The sequence below is a fragment of the Oculina patagonica genome, chromosome 14 (genome assembly GCF_052425735.1).
Source record: "Oculina patagonica isolate OP01 chromosome 14, crgOcupat, whole genome shotgun sequence".
In the NCBI taxonomy this organism is placed as follows: domain Eukaryota; kingdom Metazoa; phylum Cnidaria; class Anthozoa; order Scleractinia; family Oculinidae; genus Oculina; species Oculina patagonica.
The window spans coordinates 14,416,767-14,435,676 of NC_135771.1; the positions used below are offsets into that span (position 1 = coordinate 14,416,767).

An 18,910-nucleotide genomic window follows, 5' to 3' on the forward strand; every position below is an offset into this window, starting at 1 on the left:
AAGAAACAAACTACTTTCTTAAGATAACACTACTACTCTTGAACATTAAAACATACCTTCAATAACAATTATTGTCGTGTCTGATGAATTACCAAGATCATTTCTAACAAGACAGGTGTAATTCCCAGCATCCTGTGAGGTAGTTGCGCTAACGTTCAGCTGTACTTGGCTTTCATTGTAATGTGGAATAGTGACTCGTGAGTCATTAATCTCCACGCTAGCATTTTTTGCTATCACAGTTCCATCTTTTGTCCACAGCACGTCAGACGCTGGTGGTGAAGCGTCATACTGGCACGTTAGCTGTAGATCATTCCCTATAGCTACAAACTGTGTTTGGTCTCCATCAATTGTCACTGATGGTACAACTGCAATGGAAGTTCAGTTGGCGTTAGAGCGAAAATATACGCCCTTTGAACAGCGAGTAGGCAAAGAGAGAGGAGGTGATTTTTGTCGGTCCTGCAGGATGTCCCCTCTCCCCCCCCCTCCCGACTCCCCTGCCCCGCCTCCCCCCGTAATATACGGTGTTTTTAAAATGTGAAGCATCTATTTAAAATTTCCTTCCACAATGAAATCACGTGAAATATTCAACCCTCAAACGATGACCAAAGAAACTATTTCCTGTGGTCGATATTGTGAAAGTGGAAGCGTTTTTAAATCACTGAATTCAAGAGAGTTCATGTTGATGTAAGTGTTGAAGCAACACAAACTCTCTGAATGTTACACCACCGAGTGAGAGATCAAAACAATCTCATTTTCAAGAAACTTTACCTGTGTTTACTACTTTGGACTCAGGTGACGTGATCGTTGAAAGGATGAATTAATAGTACGAACAGGAAGTTCACAAATTTCGAAACAAATTTTTTCATTTCCGTGTAGTTTTTCTACGCGCAGTTTTTTGTCTGTGCGGGGTTTTAATTGCGCCGTGTGGCCCTCAGGTTTCGAGTTTATTTCATCTAACACCGTTCGATTCCATACAAGCATCACATCCAAACGGATTTCTTCTCATTTTTGAACACCTTTAACAAACATAAATTCATAAACACATCAAGAGAATTATTTACGTGTTTTCTAATTACACTTTAAACTTAGGAGTGGAAACGTTTAAATGCAATATAGAGTTTGCATTGTTTAAACTGACTTTTGGCAATAAATAAACGAAACATTACTAAATAAATGTTATTAAAAATTACTCGGTTTAGTTTTAATTCTTTTATTTTGTTTTCTCGCATTCACAAATTTATCAAATGAGATTAAATGCGTTGTTGCACATTCACAGTCTGTTCGAAACTCCATACAAACTCGACATTGCGCTTAGACGGGTTTCCGCTGTGTGGAATGTTTCGAGTAGTCGTCAACTATCAATGTTCCTCTGTATATTGTTACTCTGTGTCGCTAAAGACATGTCACGAGTCATCAATTCAGCTCAACAATTCAAATGTTATAAATCAATAGAACCATGCAAAGAAAGAACTGACCACAGAAAAAAGATTGTAAATTATGAGTGCGTTATTAGACAATTGACGGCGCTATACTTTTTCAAGAATGTTACACTAGCTTTATAAGCCACGTCATGGCGCAAGCGTTCAAGCCATCTTATGCTCATGGTTGAAAAGTTGAAATGTTCTGTTTTAAATATTTGGGGTAAATAGTAGCGAAGTCAGCTCAATAAGTTTGCAAACGATAAGTTACAGAATACTCGTAGCATTGATTGTTACTGGCTCTTTTCCCTTGAGGGTGTATTTATTATAAGCTATGGCGTCCTATAGAAACATATATTGGTAATAGATTACATGACAGAAGCCACTGATAAATAATAAATCGTTAACTGAAATAACGCGGACTTATGTCGTTTAAAAGAACAAAGAATCTAATTAACAACCAGCCAGAATTTCAGATTTCCTGTAAACAGTCAATCACTAACAATATGAAGTATGATAAGGATATTCAACAGCGCGTATCGCTTAACTAATTTTCAATTTCAATATCGGTTCTTGGTTGTCCTGAAGCTCAAAGATAAAGCCTTTTTTGTTCTGGAAAACAGCGAAGTGTCGAGAAGTGTTCAAGCTGTAAACTGTCTCGGCTTAGCAAATTTCAAGGCAGTGTTGGTGGACAGGGCAGGTACCTCGACTTTAACGATTATCTTCATTGAAAATCAGTATAGAAAAGATATTAAGTGAGTTTTATTAGATATGGACGAATTACACTAAAACTGCAAACGAAAGCACAGAAACTTTGGCGTCTCATTCCTGCATCGGTTAATCCACTTTCTTATTGTTTTCCAATTTCTACCCGGAAGTTTTGCGAAAAATCGTCAAAAACGTGCTAAGTACGAAGTATTTCAACTAATTTCACATCACAAGTTAATTACAAATCTATTCCTTAAATTGATGAAAAGCCTTGACGGTAAGACAGAACTCAATTTAAAGGATTGTTACAAACACGACATACTTATCAGAGCAACAAACTGTCCATTGTTTTAACACATTATTATAAACTCAGCATGCACTGTATGACTAACCTGTCTGAGTGAAAGATACCGCGAGCAACAGAAGCAAACGTTTCTTAACAACCATTCTAAGACCTGAACGGAATTCCTTCTTCTCTCAAACGTACATCGGGATATTCAGTTCGTTCGCTCAAATGTTTAAAGAAGCGGATCACTGCTTCGCTTCATTTAATCAGTAGAAGCGGAAAAGTGATTATGCACACGATGCAAATTCGCTGATCATTTGGACAAACAATAATAGACATGTCACAAGAGATAAGTCAAGAAAGCGATTATTAACTTGACTGATGGCCATAGCCCTAAGTGGGCATAAGCGATTATTAAGCTAATACCATAAATTGTTCAGTCATTTTATAGGAAGTAAAATAAAACCAAAATGTTTAGACAATTCAGACAGCGTAATTCGCAATATAAGTGAGTTAGAATATGCCCTTTAAAATACGCAAACAAACACTCTCAAACCTAAAAGTTTCAGGTTACGTACACGGAAACATTCCACTGTTGGTCACAGGGTTGAATCGAAACCAGAAAGTGAATGTGCTTATGTAATGATGGGAAATCGCTAAAAAGTTGCTTGCTTTCAATTAACCACCACGATAACCTACCAAATCGACATAAATTACCACAAGTCAACCAACATTAAAAAATAGTCCGGCATTCATTTATGTAGTTATGGCGATGACTATTCGAACGTACAAACGAAACCAAGGAAGAACATTCTTGTTTTTTAGCAAAATTCTGCCAAAAGAAACCGACAACAAGAGACGTTCCTCTCCACACAAACTTATATAGTACAGGTTACGGTGTGTGTGGGGGGGGGATTGGGGGAGTTGGGGGGGGGGAAGCGAATCCTTCAAATACAAAGTGTATCGAATAGATATCAGTACAAGCCAGAGAGATATTATTCACAATGCCACTGTATGCGTCGACTTCGCCAGTAAAGCCTTCTGGGGGTAAATAATTTGCAGAAAATCTGTCAAGAAAATGACACGTTCACTTTCCATGCAACATTTGACAACATCTATCAGGTTTATTAGTAGCATTTGTTTTATGGGAACATGCAGAACCATTAGGTGATAAGGTCTGGAAACTTCATTCGTTAAGCAGAAAATATACGTTTTCGCCCGTATAAGGGGGGCTCTTATAATTCTGTAAGAGCTTGTTCAGTAACTGTATTCACGGCTGGCCAAGATTACAAGTGACAACGTGCAAATCTCGAACGAACGAACGAACTTAAAAAGAAGGTCAAAGCGCATTTATTTCAGTGGACTTGCACACGACAGAGATGTGGTATGTCCTATTTTCTGCCTCGTGTCACGTGTCTAGACACGTAACACGACGATATGTGGACTTTCTGCATTCTGGTGTGACTTTTTCTTCGCATTCGTAATGTAGATCAATGTAAGACTCCTGTATATAAAGGATTCTTCGCGTTCCTGGATGTGAGATTACACTAAAATTCCTGTGATTGTGGCGGGTTAATCATACGACAGACTTCGAATTTGACAACAAATGACAGGCTTAATTTCACATTGATGTTAGTTCGGGCCATTGAACGCTATTTGCTATTAGTTAATCTTTTTGTGTCGAATCGTAGACCAGAGCCATGATAACTGAAAACTTCACCTTACACAATTTTGTAACCAAATTAGTTTGGTAAATAAATCAGTTGTACTTATTTTTGCCAAACCCTATCCCATTGAACTATACTAGTATTTGAAGGGTTAGTGATATTTCTACGAGACAGTCGAGGCATGGAAGCATAACCCTGAGATGCCCGAAATACTCGCGTGAAACCGAGGGAGGAAGGACTTTTGCAGTCACGGCAGTGAAAGAGTGGAATAAGCTCCCTATTAACATTAGATCTAGTCAGAATGTTAAGCTTTTTAAAAATAATTATGTAAATTACCTTAAGGAATCTTACGTAGGTCTCGACCATTTCTCTATTTCTTAAGTTAAACTCTATTTTAGTACTTTGTTTTTAGTCATTTTAATTGTATAATATAATGAGGGCCACTAGTTTCTCAGTTTTTAACTGTAAAGTGTTTTTACCCTCGTTAAATAAAGTTATTATTATTATTATTATTATTATTACTATTATTATGATTATTATTATTATTATTATTATTATTATTATTATTATTATTATTATTATTATTATTATTATTATTATTATTATAAGAGTAAATAACACACTGGACTTACACTGGACATTCACTTTAGCAGCATTGGAGGTATCATTTCCAACCCTGTTTTTTGCCACACATCGGTATTCTCCTCTATCTGTCCTGCTAACATTAGTTATAGCCAACTGTTTATTGTTTGCTGAAAAGCTGATCCTGGAATTGCCAGTTTTATTTACAGGAGATCCATTTCTGGTCCATGATATTGTCGGTACTGGATTTCCAGTAGCGTTACAAGATAAACTTATGTTTTGTCCTTCTTGGATTAAGACTCCGTTTGGATGAACAGTGATTGAAGGTTGCTCTGTAAAAACACAACAAAGAAGACGATAAGTACACCAAAAATATATATATATATATATATTATACAAATAAGAAGGAAAGTATTACTAGTCCGCATATTTTTGCATTGAGCACTCCTAGGATAAGTGAAGCAATTTTATTTCTTGTTTATTCGTTTATATATATTATATAATTTTTAATATATTTCAATTTTTCCCTTATTTCTTAATTTAAATAAATTGTTTTTATACAACGTCGATAGCTTATATCAAGTTTTGAAGTGATAATTTTACTTTTTAATACAAATCTTTTTTTCAAATGCAAAAAAAGACTTGTTCCTTCCGTGACAGCAAAGAACGACAAATTCTGGTTATCAATAAATAAAGCATTCATGCATTAAGAATATATTCGTTCTTGTTCCTCGTACAGCACTAAAGTACAAATGGACCATCGTTTGAAGTTTGGCGGAATTCAAATACCCTATCTGTCGGTTGAAGGTTTGTTTGATTCTTGTCGATTAAACACTTGACGCCGCTTTTTATTTGTCGGTTGACGGTAATATTTCGGTAGCTCGAGGCTTGAAATTTAAGGGACACTGTCACCATTTTCACTTCAAAACCTTGAGAGCCTAAAGACATGGAAACTGCAAATAGTGGTCCGATTTTTTTAAAAATCACCATGCAAGTGTACTGAAGCGATAAACAAGTGATATTATTGTAATGTCATCAGGAACTTTAGATCTCAACTTTTAAAAAATCAGCCTAATTTTTTCAAGTTTTGTCCTCGTGGACTGGAAAAAACACCTAAAAATTATTATGGCGCCCTTCTTCCTTCAACAACAATTAATTTTATATCTTCATTTTGTTGTACCAGATGCATTTCATGTACGAGAAGACCTATTCGCCAATTTTAGTACTTTTTACCGAAAAGCATTAAATCCCTGTGACAGTGTCCCTTTAATGTCAATATCACCTCAGAATAAGGGTGTTTATTCAGTGTCTTTACCGAGCATCAACATATTTAATCATTCTTGATCGGAAATTTATCACCATATTCATTATGACAAATTGTGTCATGACGTTTCAATTAGGCCTAGGAATGTTACTATCAAAAGCAAATCCTGCCTTAAAAATATCACCGTTATCGTTCCGGTTCATGCCCAGCTTACATCAAAACAACATACGTTTCTTGTATTAAAGAAAACACTGCAGAACAGAATTAAAACTATGCACCTGGGTAGTCTGTGCATTAAAACGTACCTTGACTTATCACTGATATCGTGTCTGAAGAATTGCCAACATCATTTGTAACAAGGCAGGTGTAACTCCCAGCATCCTGTGGGGTAGTTGCATTAATTGACAGTGGCATATGGCTTTCATTGTAATGTCCAATAGTCATTCGAGAGTCATTAATCTCCACGCTGGCATTTCTTGCTATCACTGTTCCATTCTTTTTCCACAGCACCTCAGACACAGGTGGTAAGGCATTATACTGACATGTCAGCACCATTTGTTTGTCTACAACTGCAAACTGTTCTGGATCACCAAGAATTGTAACGTCTGGAACAACTGCAATTGACAGCATTAGATAAAAAGTCAAACATTAGTAACAAAGAGTAGCTCTCCGTCCTTTTCATCATTTAACACCTAAAATAGGTAGTTTTGCTATTCTAGAGTAGAATCCAAGGAGTATCCTATGTTTGCAAGTACGATAATGTACGTGCACTGTCGTCTTTCAAATTCGCCTTTAGAAACAGCCTTCGCGAGGGAACAAATCCTACCAAGAACACTTGAAACCGCATCACTTTATGATACCAGTCAGGTCAGTAAAAAGTTAAAACACACAAACACACAAAATAACAAACTACAGTTGAAAAAATACAACAACAAATAAAAATAAGCGCACAACTTCAGGATCTTTAGTAAAAAGAATTGTATAAAGTAACTTTATCTCGACTATAGGCGATAGCATACAACCTGGTCATATTCGATTAATTACAACACATTCGGAATGTACTTACACTGGACGATAAGTGTAGCAGCATTGGAGGTATCATTTCCAATGATGTTGTTCGCCACACATCGGTAATCTCCGCTGTCTGTCCTGCTTACATTGTTTATGGACAAATGCTTTTTGTCTCCTGAGAAACTGATCCTGGATGTGTTGCTTGTATTTACAGGAGATCTATTTCTGGTCCATGATATTGTCGGTACTGGATTTCCAGTAGCGTTACAAGATAAAGTGACGTCATCGCCTTCTGTTTTTGTCTGAGTTTCGGGATTGACTGTGATCTTTGGTTTATCTGCAGAAAAACATCAAAGAGCCATGTAAGAACTAAGTACGAGAGCCTTACTGGAAGAACATCGGTCCTAGCTCTTGATATTACGGATCGAATGGAGAAAAGCCCCAGCAAGCTTCTTTAATAAGAGACTTATTTACACGACAGAAATTATAATTGAAAAAGAGCTGTACAAATTTTACCAGGCCCAATAAAAATATATATTTATAGAAAAATTAATGTGTAGTACCGCTTTTCATTCTTTCGTTAGTTATTAGAGGGTCTCCTCTAGTAACTATGTTACAAATGTTAATTAAAAAACCACCCAGAATATATTCCTTGTCTGTAGTCAATCACGAACAACATGAAGTATGATTGGAATACAGTAAATATACAACAACAAATAAAAATAATAAAAATAAGCGCACAACTTCAGGATCTTTAGTAAAAAAAATTATATAAAGTAACTTTATCTCGACTATAGGCGATAGCATACAACCTGGTCATATTCGATTAATTACAACACATTCGGAATGTACTTACACTGGACGATAAGTGTAGCAGCAATGGAGGTGTCATTTCCAATGATGTTGCTCGCCATACATCGGTATTCTCCGCTGTCTGTCCTGTTCACATTTGTTATAGTCAACTGCTTATTGTCTTCTGAAAAACTGATCCTGGATGTGTTACTTGTATCTACAGGAGATCCATTTCTGGTCCATGATATTGTCGGTACTGGATTTCCAGTGGCGTTACAGGACAAAGTGACGTCACTACCTTCTGTTCGCGTCTTTGCTTTTGGATGAACAGTAATCTTAGGTTTATCTGCAATTACAATAGAATCCAATAACAAAGTGAAAACACACTGACGTGTTCCGAAATCAAACCTGTGAAGAAAAGTGAAACGTAAAGATGAAATGATACTACTAGTATAACACAAAAGACTCAATCCGAAAATAACGAGCGTGTTGTGAGGACAAAGAATGTTTTAAAGAAACAGTCACAAATAACGTGTCAATTCGTTTTTTTATCTGGGTTACTACCAGAAGTCCATAATTCGGAATTATGTACTTTTTTTAGTGCTACTATTTTTGATTTCTTTTTGTTTAAAGACATTTGGCATTAAACATTGATACGTTCTCTACCAAACGCCATAGCCCATAGGGAAAAGGAAGGACCTTCGTAACAACAGTCGCAGTTTTCGTATTGTTCCCTTTTGAACTGTTAACTTACATTGGACATTCAGTTTAGCAACATTGGAGGTATCATTTCCAAGTTTGTTGTTGGCCACACATCGGTATTCTCCGCTGTCTGTCCTGTTCACATTCGTTATAGTCAACTGCTTATTGTCTTCTGAAAAAATGATCCTGGAATTGTTACTTGTATCTACCGGAGATCCTTTTCTGGTCCATGATATTGTTGGTACTGGATTTCCAGTAGCGTTACAAGATAAAATAACGGTAACTCCTTCTGCTGGTGTCAGAGATTGTGGATGCACAGTAATCTTAGGTTCATCTGTTAATAGATAACGATAAACCATGTCAGTTAGAAATTAAAAATTCAATGGTAACACAGGCAGATGACTTCCACGCAGGATGACGAAACGATCACACTTTACGAACTACTGCTACTCCTAAGTTCACCGAAATCGCAAAAGCCATGGGCTCAAATCCTGTTCGACTATGCCTGGTGTCTAGTGTCTAGACACGTGACACGAGGATATGTGGGAGCTTTCTGCATTCCTGTGTAAGAATTCTTCAAATTCTTTAAGTAAGATTACATTTAAATTCCTAATTAAACATTTCTGTCATTCCTAATGTAAGATAACATTAAATTTTGGGGATTCTGGCGGGTCAATAAATGACAGTCACGGGTAGGGCTATTGAACGTGTTTAAGTTAAATACTGACCCACGTTAACGTGCTAACAATGACATTCTTGAACTGTGACAAGATTCTAGTCTGTATGAAAAACTGTTTTAGAAAACCTTTCGATTAAACTGAAATAGCAAACACAAGGGTATTTCATACGGGCGGAAATCAACTCTAATGTAACACAGCGAAAAATACACTAGGGCAGTTAGAAAGCTCTAGTACAAATTAGTACTGTATGTACTAAAACAGTGGATAGCGTTTGGCGCGCGTTGATTGGCTACTCAAACATTGGATATCACCTCCGAGCAACGCGCGCGAGAAAATTGTTATCGTTGACAGGGATAAATGAGTTAAAAATCATCATTTTGGGGGTTATATGATGTTACTGTTTTACTAACGAAAACAATTATTCACCTCAGTGCCGGTGTCTAGTGGTGGATATATAAAAATAAGACAGCGACTCACTCAACCGATTGACCGTGCTCAACGCTACCATACATTGTGTACCGTGTCGTAAAATACACCTTCATTTAGATAATCAAACTTCTATTTACACCAAATTGAAGAAACGTTGATCCCGTGAAAAGCATTAACCTTGCACGACAAGACCGAATAGAAATATGGATAAACAGTATTGGAAATAATATTTCATTTATTTACAGTCAAGATATTTTCTTTCTTTGAGAACTTTAAGAGCATGATTCGTGCAACCTGTCTTATTAAAATGTTTACAGTTCTGTCACAGACGACGATTACTTTTTCCAATTTCCCAGTTAACATTTGGGTCGCATCGCTTATGCTGATTTATGCCTTTCATAAGTCAACGTTTCTTCAATCAGGTGTATATTCTGACTTTCGACCTAAAGCTCTGACGCTGAAAATTAAGCAAACCTACTAAATCATTGAAAACATTTCAACCAACATTGAACTTACAATGAACATCTACTGTAGCAGCAGAGGTATCATTTCCAAGACTGTTGCTCGCCACACAGCGGTATTCTCCGCTGTCTGTCCTCTTTAAACTGGTTATAGTCAGCTGTTTATTGTCTTCTGAAAAACTGATCCTGGATTTGTTGCTTTTATTCATAGACAATCCATTTCTGGTCCATGATATTTTCGGTTCTGGATTTCCAGTAGCGTTACAAGTTAAAGTCACGTTCTCTCCTTCTCTTTTCGGCTCAGCTTTTGGATTAACGGTAATCTCAGGTTGATCTGAATAAGAAAAGATGACATTTAACAAATGACTAAAATAGCAATCTGCGGAAATCATTTTTTGGAAGAATTGATAGACATAAATAGAACTAGAACACGTACTTTAAGCAGGAAGCCTAAAAAGTGCAATAAATGTCGTCCCAATTCGTGCATTAACGTTCCCATATATATTTTTGTTGAGGAGACTCCAATCCAGTTAACTAATTGTACTTTCTGCCAAACGCAGAAGGCAGAAGAAAAGGCTTTCACAAAAACTGGCGTCAATTTTTTAGCTGTTTGGTTGCGATTAATCAAAATTCACAAACTTACATTGGACATTTAGTGTTGCAACATTAGAGGTGTCAGTTCCACGGCTGTTGTTCGCCACACATTGGTATTCTCCGCTGTCTGTCCTGTTCACATTCGTTATAGTCAGCTGCGCTTTGCTTTCTGAAAAACTGATCCTGGAATTGTTTTTTATAGGAGATCCATTTTTGGTCCATGATATTGTCGGTTTTGGATTTCCAGTAGCGTTACAGGATAAATTCACGTTATCGCCTTCGGTTTTCATGTAATTCTTTAGATGTGCGGTGATCTTAGGTTGATCTGTAAACAAACAGTAACAAATAAATTATATTTTTTACTTATTTTGTATTTTAAAACGTTTTATTGTTGGAAACTGGAGATCTGCGACAAGGGTTTTCACTCAAATGGCAGCTGCGTGTTTTAATTGTCTGTTACAGTACTGACTAATAAAGGACGGGTATCAGGTACAAAGGTTGATGTTTGTGTCTTCCATCAATCTTTTATTGACACCAAATCAATACAAGTGTTACTACCTTGATCCCAAATGCATTAATCTTTTGTCGAGTAATATATTCTTTACAAGAGGAGATCAGAAGTCATACCCAACTTAAAAAAAACGACTTTCGCAGCGAGGAATGTTGAAATGTCCCGTCCAATAATCATACTCGGATACTCAGCTAAGGTTTGAAGCTACTGCAAGAAACACGACGACTAGTAACTATGAAACAACAGTCCAATACAACATCAACAGCACCAAATACCGTACGTACATTGTATATCCAGTGTAGCAGCATTGGAGGTATCATTTCCAATGATGTTGTTCGCCACACATCGGTATTCTCCGCTGTCTGTCCTGCTCACATTCGTTATAGTCAACTGCTTATTGTCATCTGAAAAACTGATCCTGGATGTGTTACTTGTATTTACAGGAGATCCATTTCTGCTCCATGATATTGTCGGTTCTGGATTTCCAGTAGCGTTACAAGATAAAGTGACGTTATCTCCTTCTGTTAGTGTTCTTGCTTTTGGATGGGCAATGATCTTGGGTTGATCTGTAAATAAATATGAAGAAAATTATGCTATTTTGTGTCTTTGCTTTTGGATTAACAGTAATCTTAGGTTGATCTGCAATGATGTTAAAATAAAATAAATTAATAATAACATGAATGATATAAATAAATGAATAAAATGATAGAAATGATCCCACAATGGCCCCACAAGCTTATAGCTTTAATCCTTACCGTGTCTAAATAAAAGTAATTTATTTATTTATTTATTAAATGATACAATGTTGAAATAAAAAATGAAGTATATAATTTCGTAGTAGCAGTAGTAAGTTATCCTGGACTTTCTCTTCGCGCGCCTGGGTTCAACCCCTATATAGGGCGCGCGGAAGAGAGGGTCTAGGGACTGGACTATAGCAGTTGCGGCGGTCGCGGTAGCGGTTAGTGATAGTACAGTGAAACCCCGCCATACGACCACTTTTTGCGACCAAACAAAAGTTTAGTTATTTTCTTATCTGAAAACATCGTTAATCAGACCCCCGAAGTTATTACGACCAACGACCGCGTTTAAGAGTCCTCAGTCGTAATTTTCTTGATGACGTTATCCTGTTAATACGACCGGCCTGGTGAGAGTGCTGAATGAAAACAGACAATCAGTAACACCCTTTATCGCCGGAATGTTGTAAGGAAGTTTGTAGTGATACGCGTGATCAATTGATTCTAAATGCGATAAATTACGATGTTCAGGAGAAAGGATGCACGAATAAATACTACAAAAGACCTGAAAGACTTCATCGTGCTGCGTTTCGCAGTTCTACAAGTTATTTTGCCTTCTTGTTTCTGCTGCCTTCCACTGTGTGTTTTTTCATCAAGTCTCTTTTCTGTTTGTTTCTGACAGATCGGTTATTTGGAATGTCTAATAATTTGTTAAGGAACTACTCGGAACTCCTCATTGTTCGATTTTGTTCAGTTGTATTGCTCCGTTGCAACGATTTGCAGTTGTAAGTTTGGCTACTAATTTTGCTATACAAAGAAAGTTGATTTATAGCGGAATTAGAGGTATAGTTTCTTGGCATGATTTAGAAGGGTGTAGCACTATATTTTGACCCTACCCGGTTAATATGACAAAGTTTCGTGGCACAACGGTGGTCGTATTAATAGGGGTCTACTGTAGAAGTAGTAATGTAGCAGTTTTGCAAATAGTAAATGTATTTTTGTAAATAATTGGTTCTCTCTTCTAAGCATCGCTTTTATATATAGACTAAGTGTTTTCAGTACAGGTCGAATAAAATTTAAATGAAAAAAGAACTAGCTTTCGTACCAGCTGAGCTTGCGAAAAAGATAAAGAATGAGGATCTCATACTGTATGAGAGCCTGAATTTGGTTTTTGTTTCTGTTTTTGTTTTTCTTTTCAAACAAGCAACGACTTTTCTCAGCGACCCATTCCTTTCCTATCCTGCAAACTGCGGTGTGCGTAAAGTAAACATTTGTTGCTTCGGTTTCAGTTCTAGATTAGTTGTCCAGTCAAGTTCCTTGCCGTTCGGCTACTGCAATGTGTTTGGCTACTATTTATTACAACGACACGCGTTGTACTTACATTGGACATCAAGATAAGCAACGTTGGATATATCATTCCCAAGACTGTTGTTTGCGATACATTGGTATTCTCCGCTGTCTGTCCTGTTTACATGCGTTATAATCAACTTGTGTTTGTTTTCTGAAAAACTGATCCTGGAGGAATTTTTACTTGTATCTACAGGAGATCCATTTCTGGTCCATGATATTGTCGGTTCTGGATTTCCAGTAGCGTTACATGATAAAGTCACGTCATCTCCTTCTGGCTCTGTTTTACTCTGAGGATGAGCTGTGAACTCAGGTTGATCTAAATGAAAAAGACGACATTTAACAAATGACTAAAATGGTGATCTACAGAAACTATTTTTTGGACGAAAATGTTAAAATGGAGTTTGAATGGTTTTGAAACATTCTGTGGATGAGCAGTGAACTCAGGTTGACCTGTAGTTTTAAAAATATCAACCAACCAAGTTACACATTTGCGACTTTATAAATACGGAGGAATGTTTGGATTGTTACCGTAATTATAAGAGATGAGTGAACGTCTGTACAAGAGTAGTCAGTATGGGCACCTTTACTTTGGCGAGAGCAATTTAATAAAACGGATTTTGCTGTAAAGCGTAGTTGCTGGACCTCATATTTGATGTTCTTTCGAAAAGAACTATATTTTCAGCTTAAGTATGTGAGAAACGGATTTACCATACCGTACAAGTTCCATTCTACAGCAAGCCCATAAACGTTTCGACGGTGATATAAACATGACAATAGAACTAATTAATGAGAAAAACTACAAAAACAATTACAAATTAAACAACGACGAATGTGTTCTTACATTGGACATCCAGTGTAGCAGCATTGGAGGTAACATTTCCAAGACTGTTATTCGCCACACATTGGTATTCTCCGCTGTCTGTCCTGCTCACATTTTTTATAGTCAGCTGCTCTTCGACATCTGAAGAACGTATTCCGGAATCGCCACTTGTATCTATAACAGATCCATTTCTGGTCCATGATATTGTCGGTGGTGGATTTCCATCAGCGTTACAAGTTAAAGTCACGTCATCTCCTTCTCTACTAGTCCTGGCATTCAGCGGATGAAAAGCGACCTTAGGTTGATCTAAATCTGTAGTCACACAAATGACAAAGTAATGATATAGAAACTTGAATAACTTTAAAAACCGATTTATTAACTGAAAATATTCAAAATATCGGAAATTATTGTTAATGGATAAGGCTAAATTGTCTGAAATTCATCCAACTCCTTTTAAAAGGTAAAAGAGTTAGAAATTTTGCTTGTAAAGGAGTGCTTAGTTAGGTCACCCTCTTTCCATGTAAACAGGCCCTTATAGACAGTTTTCAAACTTCGGATTCACATAGAAGCACGCCATTTCGCGTCATGTTTTGACCTGTTTCAAAATACGCCATAAAACAATGCCAGACTTAACCACGTTCTCCACCTCCGTAAACTATATACTTCCTACTTGAGCTCAACACGAACTCCCCCTGCACATCACCCGAGAAAACAAATTAACACAAGAAAAATATTGTGTAAGAGCTTTGTTCTTCTTTTTGTACTTACACTCAACTGAAATCTCCACCTTACTCTTATCTCTTTCTCCGTTTGTGCTTTTTAGCAGTAACGTATATTCTGTACTGTCTGCTCTGTTCACTCTTAGAAACGTGATCGATGTAGAGTCATCTGTTACATTCACTAGTAAACGTCCCCTGTACGCAGGATCTATATACGTCGCACCGTCTTTATCCACTATGTCGGATGTTTTAGCATTACTAAATATCAGCTGATCGAATGATCCACCACGAAAGTCGTACGTCCATTCCAGAGTGATATTGCTACCTTCAACAGCAAGGAATTGGTTTGGAGGCTCTTTTGTAAATGCTGGCGCACTGCCTGTTGAGAAACGACAATAAATTTTATCAACTGAAACTCGCAACAAACAGCACCTAAATTATACACATTTTCATAATATAATATTTAACAATTATTCCACGAGCGCGCTTTGGATATGAGATGGTAGATAGCCAACGCGGCGCGTACCTGGAGTTGGCTATAACGATCTCATTTCCAAAAAGCGCGAGTGGAATAATTGTTTTATTAAAAACGCCCAAAGAATTGCAATATTTGAGCTCCCCAGCTGTTTTTGTTGACGCGTATCGGCTGCCATATTGTGGTTAATGGTATATGAGTTCATATACCATTGCCTATTAACCAATAATGAGATCGTTTTAGCCAACTCAGCGCTACGCGCCTCGTTGGCTATCTACCATCTCATATCCAACGCGCGCACGTGGAAAAATTGTTAAATACCCGAAACGGAGATAACCTGAGACTGCCCCTTGTGATAAGGAACTGGGGAAAGCAAGTTTATTTATAAAAGAGATCGCTTTTCACCTATATTTATTGCTTGCAAAGATATCGAAAATTGAAAAGCGTGTATCTCACCAAAAAAAAATAAAATTCAAAGTACACTTCAGCATCTGGCCGTTGAACAGTTGTAGGACTCCAATAACAGCAGAAAAAGATGACTGACAGATACTTATATTTAGCTGTGGAAAAGCACTTTGGTTCACTAAGCATTCATTCTACTGTATACTTATACTATGACTTCCATGTGCTTTCTTCAAGCTATATCAAGTATCGCTTTGGGTGTTTTTTAGTGACCGCTTAGCCTGTTGTGTGATAATGACATGCGAGTGGTGATGATTTTGTTAATTCTTATAACCTCTTCTCCTGATTTAGTATTGATATTGTGAGGAGAAATTTGATTTTAGTCACTCTTGAGCCGGTCTTAATGTTTTTGTAACGCCAAAGCTACAACGCAGCGGCTGAAGAACGTGTAAATTACAGTCATTTTCTTCGCTATTTTCGGCCGGCCCGCGCTTAGACTCTGGCCTGCTTATTGGATATTATATTCCGCTAGGTTCTGCTAAATGATCATGACTAATACACCACACGAGTACTACGAGTAACATACGGGTAACATACGAGTAACACACGGAACATACGGGTACATACGGGTAACATACGAGTAACATACGGATACATACGAGTAACATACAGATACATACGAGTAACATACAGATACATACGAGTAACATACAGATACATACTAGTTATGCAACGCTTTCGAGTGGTATACTATGGAATATCCCACGAGTCACTTGTATTTTCTCGGTATACACACGAGCCTTTAGGCGAGTGTGTATACGAAGAAAATACAAGTGACAAGTGGGATATTCCATATTATTAAATTTTCAGCCACGGATATTGCATTTCTAGCATTCTGATTGGTTCACTCAATCCCGGTTGTCAGCTCGTATACCTTAGTTTGACCTTATTTGGAAAATGATTGCGTTACTGTTGCCAAACTAAAGTTTTTCTGCGGGAAGCGACAGTTCCATCAAAAAAATGGTTTTGAACAGCAAATTTGGCGAGCTTTATGAACAAGAAATAATTAGCGGTGCCTACAAAAACCAAAGAAATGCCATAGTAAATTAAAATACGCAAAACAAAAGGATAGATGCGAAAAGTGTAATTAATAATACTTTTAAACTGAACGCACAGCAAGAGCGAGTGAATAAAGTAGAAAAGCAGCAAATAATTTACGAAAGAACGGCAAACTGACACAGTTTCATTCAGTGTACGTCATAAAACTAGGCTCAGCACTTCAGTAAAGTTTGTTACCTTTCAATCTTGGTTTTGTCCTTTCATACTTTAATAAACCTGTTCCACTTTGAGCTCAATTTCGCTTCAAATAATATAGCAGTCTTGATGACAGCCGTGGAGCCGTAAAGAAGTACAATGTAAACACTTGCTTCGTTCGACTTGCACAAGACTTGTAGTTTCCAGAAAAGTTTTTGCTTCGGATCTTCTCGTAAATCTTAACTGTTGTCGCAATTTCCATGATATTTAGACGACTTTAGAGGGGATTGTTTGAGGAAAATCTTCTGAAGAAAACTCTCTTGCTCGCTTTCCTCTCGACTTTCCTCCTATGTTTCATTCAACTCAAGAAGTGAACACCGCGCCAGAAATTTTCGCGCCTCCTCATACTATCACTTCGTTTACATCAAAATGAAATGTCCATTCGATTTTAACTTGAGAAGAATTTAATAAAACAATTATTCCATTCGCCCTTGTTGGATACGAGTCGTTATAGCCAACTCGGCGCTTCGCGCCTCGTTGGCTATTTACCACCTCGTATCCAACGCGGACTCATGGAATAATTGTTAAGTATACCACGAGAAAGTGTTTTGTAACTATTTTATACCATGCCATAGAAAATACGCTCACTAAATTTCATCGAGAATAAGATCGAGTATTTAGTTTAACATGGTGTCTAATGTCTATCAAATTTCCAATAACAAATTCTTGCATTAATAAATGGGGAACGAAAATAGTTAAATAAAGATTGATAAGGGTGATCCTATAACATTTCAAAATCTTGACTTTTTTACTAGTAAATGGTTTTGTGTCTTACTTTTGTTTTGGACTCGTCACGCAAGCTATTTGAGGAGAAGGGGCGGGGGAGAAGAAGACGAAGAAGAAAGCCTTTTATTTAAATAGGGTTACTCCATCAGCTTTTACAATAAAAACTGTTATCAATAGAGGCACTAGTAAAAAGCAAAAAATAAAAATTAAAAAGTCGCTAAAAGCCTTACAGTGTACCTAAAATGGATAAATAAATAAATAAATTCGCGGCTTCTGTCCGTACTTTAGGCAAATGCAATAAATCAGCCTGCCTTGTTTGTCTTAGTGCTACATCTCTATTAAAAGTAAAATAATTTTTAAAAAATTGGGAGACTTTTCCAGGGGAGCTTTATGAGGGGAGCATAAAATAAAAATGAAATGAAATAGGAACTGGTATGCACCCGTATGTATCCGTATGTTACTCGTATGTATCCGTATGTTACCCGTATGTATCCGTATGTTACTCGTATCCGTATGTTACTCGTATGTATCCGTATGTTACTCGTATGTTACCCGTATGTACCCGTATGTTCCGTGTGTTACTCGTATGTTACCCGTATGTTACTTGTAGTACTCGTGTGGTGTATTAGTCATGATCCTGCTAAATAGGAAACATGCGATCTTGCTTGACACGTGATTCCGCGATAAACAATGTAGTAGTCCGTTATCAAATCTCACTTTCAAAGAGAGACTCAAACTTCTACACAGAGCTACGCTGTTTGATAACTGGTCATAACTTAAAAATGATTGGGTATTCAATCGACTAACGATTCAAACCTTTTGTTCAAACGACATGTGCTATGTGTGCAAGATTAACTTTGACATTCAATCCCTAACCGCCAACTAATTGCTTAATTACAATCCCTCTTTAACCCCGATACAATCTGTTCCCACGGCGAAATTTAAAAAAGTTGTCTACACAAGGATAAGAACAATGCTTACAGATCGAACAACTGATATTTACATCGTCCTCCCTTTCGGCAACATTTTTACCATTAGGTATACTAGTTACGTAGATATGAAAGCTATATCTGCTATATTCTACGACTGTAATCTCTATAAATACAGTTGGAACAGTAAATATCCTGTTGAAACCTGCACTATTTTTGTACGCGTTGTAAACAGAAATGATTTTCAACTACTTTCCAAAACTCTCAAGATAAAATAATAGATATCAAATGAAAGCACGCTATTCTTTAAGTAATAAAGCTGTTATTCTGATACAT

At 37.0% G+C, this 18,910-nt stretch overlaps 1 protein-coding gene and 1 long non-coding RNA gene across 3 annotated transcripts in view; one reads left to right on the forward strand and one right to left on the reverse strand.

The window, feature by feature from the left end:
• LOC144637970 (titin-like) overlaps positions 1–18,910 on the reverse strand; it is a 175,624-nt gene that overhangs the window by 138,889 nt on the left and 17,825 nt on the right. The window contains exons 2-13 of the mRNA XM_078497059.1: positions 14,778–15,107; positions 14,031–14,321; positions 13,221–13,505; positions 11,390–11,671; positions 10,644–10,919; positions 10,056–10,334; positions 8,483–8,764; positions 7,793–8,074; positions 6,992–7,273; positions 6,231–6,539; positions 4,712–4,993; positions 57–365 (exon numbers count right to left, since the gene is read on the reverse strand). Coding sequence (XP_078353185.1) covers positions 57–365; positions 4,712–4,993; positions 6,231–6,539; positions 6,992–7,273; positions 7,793–8,074; positions 8,483–8,764; positions 10,056–10,334; positions 10,644–10,919; positions 11,390–11,671; positions 13,221–13,505; positions 14,031–14,321; positions 14,778–15,107 — 3,489 coding nt within the window. The remainder of the gene's footprint in view (positions 1–56; positions 366–4,711; positions 4,994–6,230; positions 6,540–6,991; positions 7,274–7,792; positions 8,075–8,482; positions 8,765–10,055; positions 10,335–10,643; positions 10,920–11,389; positions 11,672–13,220; positions 13,506–14,030; positions 14,322–14,777; positions 15,108–18,910) is intronic.
• On the forward strand, positions 5,088–7,454 carry LOC144638048 (uncharacterized). 2 transcript variants are annotated; one of them, XR_013567868.1, is made up of 3 exons: positions 5,088–5,468; positions 6,722–6,792; positions 7,151–7,284. It is a non-coding gene; the product is annotated as an uncharacterized LOC144638048 (long non-coding RNA). The 2 variants fall into 2 exon arrangements; XR_013567869.1 differs by lacking the exon at positions 5,088–5,468 and having other exon boundaries at positions 6,556–6,792; positions 7,280–7,454.